This window comes from Echiichthys vipera (assembly GCF_963691815.1).
Source record: "Echiichthys vipera genome assembly, chromosome: 10".
Taxonomy (NCBI): Eukaryota; Metazoa; Chordata; class Actinopteri; order Perciformes; family Trachinidae; genus Echiichthys; species Echiichthys vipera.
This window is the reverse complement of record NC_139835.1, coordinates 21,930,971-21,940,864: the sequence shown is the minus strand read 5'-3', so window position 1 is coordinate 21,940,864 and position 9,894 is coordinate 21,930,971. Positions and strand designations below refer to the sequence as shown.

General features: G+C 40.0%; 1 protein-coding gene across 1 annotated transcript; it reads left to right on the top strand.

The window, feature by feature from the left end:
* Positions 1-2,251: 2,251 nt before the first annotated feature.
* On the top strand, positions 2,252-8,038 carry LOC310952647 (lanC-like protein 3; the record flags this gene model as incomplete). The annotated part of the gene is made up of 5 exons (XM_083921314.1): positions 2,252-2,788; positions 3,893-4,016; positions 5,229-5,426; positions 5,604-5,811; positions 7,879-8,038. 5 exons carry the CDS (start codon positions 2,252-2,254, stop codon positions 8,036-8,038), a joined length of 1,227 nt encoding a protein of 408 aa, XP_083777440.1.
* Positions 8,039-9,894: the final 1,856 nt, after the last annotated feature.

Below are 9,894 nucleotides of genomic sequence, written 5' to 3'. Positions count from 1 at the left end.
GTTGTAACTGCTAGAGGCGCTGAGATGATTAATGGGAGAGAAAAGAAGAAAAAAGTGTCAGTTCTGTTTTATTCAGTGTTTATATTTTGGGCTTTGAACAGTTTTTTTAAAAATGAAATGTGCAAAAAACTGGAATTAATGGTTTTATCTTTAGTGTTGTATTTCAGAAATGTTTCATGTGTTTTTTAAAGGAAAATCTTGATCTGCAAAAGTGACCTCAGCTGTTAAACAAATGTAGTGGAGTACAAGTATGAAGTGGCAGAACAGGGAAATACTCAAGTAAAGAACAACTTCCTCAAATTCATACTCAAGTACAGTAGCATACTTCAGTACATGTAGTTAGATCGTAACAAGTTATAAGGCCAGAATAAATCAATTCCCTTTATAGATAGATAGATATAGATATGTATTGTGTATTTGTTTAAACATCATGTTTGACTTTTCCTTCAGCACCATGGACAGCAGCCAGGCGGCAGGTTTCTGTCGCCACCTGGTGGTGAAGAGGCTGAACTGAGAGCGGAGAGAATGAGACCTTTTAATTTCCTGGAGAAATGAAAATGTGTTCTTGACATGACACTGAGGGTTTAAGGAATAAACAAGGTTCTCTGTAGATTATTTAAAGAAACCTTCTTTCAAAAAAAAAGCTGGTCTATGCTTCTCTTTCTCCAGACGAGGTCTTGATTTTCTCCGGTGGTAATCAAAAGGTCCCATATTGTAAAAATTGGGGTTTCAATCTCTTATTTTTATTATAAAGCAGGCCGAGGTGCTCCTTAAATACTGTGAAAGTATCAAAACGCTAGGTCCACAGAGAAATGCACGAAATACATATTTTGATGTCACGTCTGGAGAGGTAGAAAGTGACGTTACATCGCCGTTACAGTCATTCCCCGGCAGCAGTGACGGTGCAGAGATACAGATGCAACACCCGGAGATGCTGACCAATCAGAGCAGACTGGGCTTTTTCAGGAGGAGGTCTTAATTCAATTCAATTTTATTTTATTTATAGTGCCAAATCATAACAAAAGTTATCTCAGGACATTTTATTGATGTCTTAAAGTGACAACACGTAGCCTTTCAGACACAGGGTGAATACAGGTATATTCAGACAGACAGTGTGAGAAAAATAATGATTTATGAATATTATAGCATCTAAACATGATCTACTGTAAAACCTAAAATACAAACATGAACCTAATAATGAGCATAATATGCCCCCTTTAATATCAATGGCATAATGTGCTATATATATATATATATATATATATATATATATATATATATATGCGATAACACGACTGTTTGCTGTCCTGGCTCCCAAGTGGTGGGCCGAGGCATCGGGAAAGTAGAAAGTGTACACATCTAGGCTAAAAAAAGCATCTCTTTCGACTGCACCGTGGCAAAGAAGATGAAGGGTGATCTGAACTGAAGAAACAAAAAAGACTTACATCCTGCACTTTCCTGTATATGTGGCACTCTGTAGTTTGGCTTATTTAAAGCTAACCCACTCACTTGATTCTAGCTGTTTTGGGTTTGCACCTCATGGTTGAACGCACTTATTGGAAGTCACTTTGGATAAAAGTGTCAGCTAATTTATATTTTATGTAACATCAGGTCAAGACAGGTGTCCGTCCTCCATAGAGCTGGGTCTGTTCGACGTTCCTGTCCGTTAAAGGGAAGGTTTTTGTTGCCACTGTGTGCACAAGATTGCTGGATTAAAACGGTAAATAATAAATATAATAATTATTACTACTTTTAGAAAAGATAGTGTGAATTGCTGCTGCTCATGGGATTGTTGGGTCTCTGTAAATCATTAATAAGTCACAGAGTGTGCTCTTTACCTACCCCATATGTAAAGTTTTTTGAGATCACTTCTGTTATGATTTGGCCCTTTATTGAACATTGTGAAAGAGGCTATATGGATTACTTTACTTTTGTACTTTTACATTTTGGTTGAAGGACTAATGCATTCACATGCTTTAATGTGGTGCTACCATTAAAAATTGTGAATACCTCTTCTTATTAGCAGACAGGAGCAGTGAATTAGTGCAGGGGTCATTGTAGTGACAGGCTGCAGGTGCCATCAAACAACATGAGGCTGAACCATCACTGTTGACATCCAATCAGCTGCGAGCTGTTGGGTTTGGATGAGCAATCAAAGTGTTTTTCGCCTCGCACCCTTGGATACCTGGAGCAGCAACAACACAGGTCTGATCTACTGTCGTGAGTCTGCAGCTGTTTCTGTTCATCGGTGATGATGGAAAACCTCCGCTGCTTTGCAAACCGCTTCTCTGACTACAGAGGTGAGCTGCTCCCGGGCCAGCGCGCTCAGGCCGTCGTGCCAGCCGTCATCGCCACCGTGGATAAAGTCCTGAAGAAGGTTCCCATGGATGTCAGCGGCTGCGACGGAGGGCTGTACGATGGCCCGGCCGGGGTGGCTTACATGCTGTATCATGTAAGCGAGTGTCCGCTGTTCTCCGAGCAGCGGGACGTCTACCTGCAGACGGCCAAGCAGATCATCGACGTGTCGGTGAGATGCGTGGATGCGGAGCCGGACATCAACATGCGCGCAGCCTTCCTGCTCGGCGGCGCGGGCATCTACGCGGTGGCCGCTATGATATACAAATCCTTGGGGTTGGCTGATTTCGTAATGCCGCTGACCAAATTTCGTAACCTGTGGGAGGTGTGTGCGCCCATCAACTTCCTGGAGTGCGGCTCGGATGAGCTGTTCGTGGGGCGGGCTGGGTACCTGTGTGGCGCCCTGGTGCTGAAGCAGAAGCTGGGCATAGAGGTCAGCATCTACACGTGGCCCGATCCACCTTCAAAACACAGGACTGTAACCTTAAAGCCCCTGAACACCCACACAGGTGTTTTCAGTTATTCTGGCTGATCAGACCTCTGCTTGGGGTTGCAGGTGGGCGGGGCTTTGGGGAGATTTTGATTGGAATTTATGAGGTCATAAATGTCCACCTAGCACTAAGATGATAAGGGTGTTCTTTGTCCGGCCTTAACAGGTGAAACAAAGCTGACAGGAGACTCTGGAAGATGTCAGTCATTCACAGTAGATGCACCCACACAGTCCTGAGAAGACTAATCAGCTAGTTAACTGAAAACACCTGAGTGTGTGTTCAGGGCCTTTAACACTACATGTTAAACATAAATATTTGCATCCCTTGGTCTTTTTCGGCATTAATATACATCAAATACGTAACTGGGACAATTTTTTTGTGTTCCACCTATTAACAGAGAAATCCTGGAGAGTCGCTAACAGCCAGACGTGGCTAACACTTCAATTACCGAATGCACTGGAGTTCAGTTCAAGTAGGAAAGTATTGAACTGAAGTGTATTCTGTGATCGACTTGTTTGAGCTGCCTCTCGATATGAACCGAGTCGGCTGCTAAAGCTTGTAGCATTGTAAAATCTTTGTCTTTTTTAATAAACTCTGTGTTCTCAAACTACGTTGATGGTGCTTCGTTATCATGCTACTGCAGAGGTTTGGTAGCCTCGCGAGATCAGGATGGTCTGTAGCGACACTTTCTACCTATAGTTTAGACATCTCACTCACTTTTTACAATGACACCTTTAAACATTAGCATAAATCCGTTGGGGCTGCAACTATTAAAAATAGTTAACGTCTTGATTATTTAGATCATTTATTCTAAATGTCAAAAACAATTGTGAACTGAATTCCGCATGTAATTAGATCATCACAATCTCAAATTTGTTAACGTTTCCTGCTGATTGACTAATTCAATATTGACTGTATTGTTTTAATTATGATAAGTAGTGTGCATGTGTCCTTATAGGCCTACTTTTAAATTACCTTGCCTTTATCTTTTACCTGTATTCACAGTGACGATAGAAGTTTGCAAATAACCCTTTTTCGTTCTGCAGATTCTGAGCAAGGATCAAATCAAATCTATTTGTCAGGCCATCATTGAGTCGGGGAAACAGTACGCCAGGAAGAAGAGGAAGCATTTCCCCCTCATGTACTCTTACTACGGAACAGAGTATCTTGGTAAGAACAGCAGCTTTGAGCTTAAAGGGATAGTTCGGATTTCTTGCTTTTCCATCGTCAGTGTATTACCGCCATCTACTGTAGGTAATGCACGGACTATGGATAAGTACCTCATGCAGCATTTTAAGTTAAATCACTGATAAAATAAGTATTTAATGTCTTTTATCTACTTTGTCAGTAAGTCAGAAGTTCAGATTTTAGTCCTGCTGCTGTCCTCTGACTAAAGGAGGATCTTCTGTTGTCGCACAGTGACAATACGACGCAGGCTTTCGATGTGTTAACATGTGTAAAGCTCACTTTCCTTTCCTTGGTTGCATCGGATGAAGACAGCCGTCAGGGTTGGAGTAACTCAGTAACTTTCACACCAACACAGAGTTCATAGTAAGCAAAGTCTCGCTGGTCCCTTCTGCATGGATACAACGAGAACTTTGAGGACGGTGAGGAGGGGGGATGAGTAAAACACCTGGTTTAAAGCTGAACTCAGTAACTTTCTATAATCTATTTGCTGAAACTGTCACTTTATCCTGACAGCAGCACGTGAGGAGCATCTGCCTCCACCTGGTGCTACTAATGGCAGCGCTGATCAAATGAGTCAAGAGTTACTTACTGTTAGTGACTGTTTTACCTCTTTTCCTCTCATAAAGTGCCTTCAGAAACACATTTTAGTGTACTGTTTAGTTTCAAAATGAGAAAGTTTGTTACCGAGTTGAGTGAAAACCAAGCCCTGCACTTTTTAATAGAAAGTTACCTCCTTCAGCTTTAAAGTGCTGTATGTGTTTCACTTTGTTCTGAAAGATTTGCTCACAGAGGGGTTTCTCATTTTGATTTGCTCGACATCAATAAGCTGCAGATGAAAAAGAGAATTCAGACACTAAAGAGAGCCGTGTTTTCCCTGCACGTGTCCAGCATTCATTTATAAAGACTCGGACCAGCATCCCAATGAATTTTGTCCACATTTGAGAATTGTGCAGCTGCTTATCTACTTGACAGGAGCTCAACTTTCCCGGGAATCGTAACATTGTATGTATGACCTCTTCAATGCTGGAAAACCAAACATTTGAACAAAACTGTCAAGTATGTACAGTACTTTAGAAGATAAGGAGCAACAAAAACATGTTCTCGAGTAGTCCTTTGTGTGTGTTTATGTCTCTGCATGGTGTTTCCCTGCATGCCTGGTGATCTTCCCCCTCACACACACGTCCGTCCTGTCAGGTGCAGCCCACGGCCTCTCATCGGTGCTGCAGATGCTTCTGAGCTACCACGATGTGCTCAGTGCAGCAGAGAAAGACCTTGTGTGGCAAAGTGTCGATTTCCTCATGAACCAGGAGCAGAACTGTAACTGGCCCGAGGAGCTCGGCGCCATCGTCCAGAGAGAGAACGAGCTGGTGCACTGGTGCCACGGAGCCCCAGGTACACACACACACACACACACACACACACACACACACACACACACACACACACACACACACACACACACACACACACACACACACACACACAAACACACACATCACCACATGTTCATATGGCTTCTGAGTTGTTGATGTTTCTTCTGTTATTTCACGTCTCCATCCCTTCACACAGGTGTGGCGTATCTTTTCGCTAAAGCCTTCCTGATCCATAAGAAACCCCAGTATCTGGACACGTGTATCCGAAGCGGAGAGCTCGTGTGGCAGAAAGGTTTGCTGAAGAAGGGACCTGGGATTTGTCACGGAGTTGCAGGCAGCGCTTACGTCTTCCTCCTGCTTTATCGGCTCACAGGCAACTCAAAATACATGTACCGTGCTCAGAGGCAAGAAATCCCCCCTGTTGTCTCCCGCAGGGCTGTAGCCTCCATCTTTTCAAACACTGAGGTCAGAGGTCAAGTTCCTCCTGTTAATATTTTAGCCACACTACAGTAGCTGCGTGGCTCCAGGGATGGCAGTTACGTTCTGATGGTCTACCACTTTAGTAGGAAATGAATCTTATTGAATTGTGTGATTACCCTCTAGCGCCAGCAGCAGCTTGATTTGTGGCTGACAGTAACATATTTCAACACAATATTTCATCTGTTGCAGACATTCATGGTGTTTGAGAACTTTGGTGACCTGACTTTATGTTAATCGCCATGATCACATCAATACTTTAATTTGTCCAATACTTAAATTTGTCCACTACTTAAATTTGTCCAAAACTTTAATTTGTCCAATACTTTTGCTTTATTTCAAAATGAACAGTTTGCTTTTCTCCACATTGAGTCTTAAACATGCACAGAGCCACTAACACGACTGTAGGTGGTGAAGCCTCAGTCTGACGCTCATAACTCTCTTCCACATCCAAATAATCCACGGAGACCAGCTGGTAAACTTAAAAATATTTTCTTCAAAAAATGCAGGAGAAATACAGAAAAATAAATTGACAAGAAAATTAAATATAAATCACATCCTATACTCTAAATGAGTGACACATTAAAGGAGCAGTCTTCACAAACGAGAATACATCTGTCCACAAATATTGTAAATACCAAAACATGTACATCATGTAAATATTCTTATTCTTAATCCTTAAACCAAAACTAACTGCATTTAGGCTCCTACAATGGCTTTAGACTCTTTATTAAAGTGCTTTTCTAAACCTAACCTTCTTCTTCTTCTAACCTTTTTTTCCGAATTACTTTATTATAAGGATGGCTCTGTCTGTCCAACAACACTTTGGTCCAGAGTGAAATATCTCAACCAATACTAAATAGATGGCCATGTCATTTTTTACAGACATTCATGTTCCACAAACGAAGAATCATAATGATTAGTGAGCCGCAGACTTTTCTTTGGCTCCACCATAAAGTTTTTAACTGAACTTTCCAAACACTCCTGGCCTCCTCATGATGGATTTGGGTTTTCGTAAACTTCTCATCTAGTGCCATCAACAGGTCAAACTTTGAATGCATCTAATACTTTGGTTTATGACCAAATGCCTGAAAAATGAATACCATTCATCAGTCTCAGCTGTACTTGTTCTTTATGTCACTGACTTCTTCTGTTCATTTTTTTGGACTCTGACTACTTCTGCCTACTTTTGGGCAATCAAGCACTTTAAAATAAAGCACTTTAGGCACTTTATTAAGGGCAGACAGCAATAATAACCAGAGTTTGTATGTGCAACTGCCACTTTATATTATATGTTATTTTTCCATTGTCAAGTTTGGTTGTTTTTATGTTATTTTCTTCTGTTATATTTGTACTTGTTTTGATGTCTTTCCCTTTCTCTCTTCTCTTTCTGTCCGCCAATGGGACAAGGGATGCAAATTTGCCGCCTGGCTACAATCCCACACATATTTACACGTAGATGTTCATTTAAATGTTCTGTCACATTTTTAAAATAAACAAATAAATACAAATACAAAATACTTTTAGCTACAGAAACCAGCTCTTTAATCACATCTAAGCTGTATATTTTCGTGTCTCTACCTCTTATACTTTTTAAAATCTTGAGCTTTTTCAGCTTTTTTTAATGATGCAACTCAATAAAGAGGATCTTCAAATCCTCTTTAACCTACTCCCCTTTGAAATGCTACGGCTTCTGCATACTTTCAGCTTCAGACTTCATTTAAACTTCAAACGGTTAACAGCTCTTTGAACTATTAATTTGATCTGTTTTGCAGGTTTTTAATCAGCGCAGTTTATGTTTTATGCTGTTTTGAGCCTCTAGCGTGTGTACCAATTTAAAAAATATTGAGTCCAAAAGGTTATTAGTATTGGACCCTAACATTTGCAGAGAAAAGATAGAAAACATAACTTCACTGTCCTCAGTTGATGTCCGTCTGTTCACCTAAAATGTCACTGTCCATTCATGTCTCTCCACTCTTCTTTCCTCCCTGAAGGTTTGCAGAGTTCCTCTTCACTGAGGAGTTTAAAACAGGCTCCTGCTCAGTGACGAGTGTCTACAGTTTGTTTGAAGGCCTGTCGGGGACCGTTTGTTTCCTGGTGGACCTCCTGCAGCCGGACAGGTCGGAGTTCCCTCTGTTTAGTGTCTTTGTGTGAAAGGACCCTGCTCACTTCTGTTCACTGAGCTGAACAGACACCATTCCTTCCCTCAAGAGCGAGACTGGTGGAAGCATTAAGGTGATAAAAGTGGGAGGGACGGATGGTATTTGGGGTTTAGAAAATCACATTTGAGTGCAGTTGCGGTAGAAAAATGGTCTTGTTTTGTGTCTATAGGCTACTAAAGTGGATGTTCAGCTTCCAGGCTTTACCAGCTTCGCACCACTTACTGTAACATTGTCTTTTTCAATTTACAATGTAGTCAGTTGCACTAAAGCGCAGGGGGGTTCAAACTGTAGCGCGTAAAGAGAGTCATGAGGCAAAGATGCCGCGTGAAGTGAATTCAAGTCAAGAATCTCACTTCTTGCAATCATTACGGAGACATGATACGAGTATTTTTAGAGTTAGTGTGAGTTAAACTGCCCCACGATATCATATAACTCTGACGTTCATCGCAAATGAATGTCCATAAATCTGTTTGGTAATCATAAAAAAAGTGCAACAAACTCTAGGACTGATAATCATGATGTTTTATGTTTTACTTCAGTATCAAAGTAATATAGAGTCTGTAAATCCATAGCTTCATTGGAAACAGAAACTGCTAATAGCTAATTCAGCATATTTTAATGATGGTAAAAAATACAAACATATATAGGTTATAAAAAATAAAAACAGGACATAAGTTCTGCCAAAGCATGCGATAAAGTAGTGGTAGTTTTGAAAAGTGGTACTAGTACTTTGAACTGCAACTTATTCTACAAAGATGCTGCTCTCAGGTCAGAAACACACGTGCATATTTATCATTTACAGCTCAGATAAATAGCCAAAGTCACCAAAAATAAAAACAAGTGTCACATAATGCCTTTAAAACAATCTACCACCTCACCAGCTCAGCGTCACATTAGCAAACCTTTGATTTTATGTCTTCAGTGAACGCAATTTCTGAAAGGATTGCTGTCACAACCTTTAATGATGAACATAACAGGGGATTTGGACACTGAATTTGCATAATGATCAAAGCTGATGGAGAAAACTGTAGATTATTGTCTCATTGTATATTATTATTGTTATTATAATTGCATCATTGTCTAGAGGTTACAGCGTGTGACAGCTGTTTGTATATTTGGTGTTTCACTGTTACTGTGTGGGGATCTTTCAGTATCAGTTTGTGATTTGTTATAACTTTTACTTCGTGTAGAACAGAGTGAGTTAGACTGCAGCTTTGTTGTCAGTGTGAGAATTTTATTTTATTTCTGATGCAATCTGTTCAAGATGCTCCTCTGTTCTACAAACGGCAGACAACAGAGGATTTATTTACATAAATGGGATTTTTAGGCCTTAAAAAATATCTTTAGCATTTGAATATGATCACATCTAACTGAGTGAATATTTTTACTGTGAATGCATGTATTGTATGTTTTATGGTCTAATGTATGAGCCCTGTGTTTAATTCATTGCTGCCAAACCAATTGCCCCACTGGGGACAAATGCAGTTATTGATTGCTGGATGACCCTAACCTGTTGGAAGAGATTGATCAATGTAAACTATATATAAATACAATAAAAAGAGGAATGCGTCTGAAAGCCTTATATACAACAGTCTTTATAGGCTAAGTATATATATATATACATATTTTTTAAATAATTAGGGCTATACTAAATGCATGTAGTTTCAAATTTCAGGTATAAGTCACTTAAGATGAAATGTATCAAATAATGTGTTAATGTTAAGGAAATGCTTTTTATCAATATAATAAAAACTCAATAAAAAAACATTTTTTGCATAATAAATGTTAACGTATAAACTTATATGATTCGTCTGATGCGTAAAATAACGTTTTTTTTTTTTAAATGTA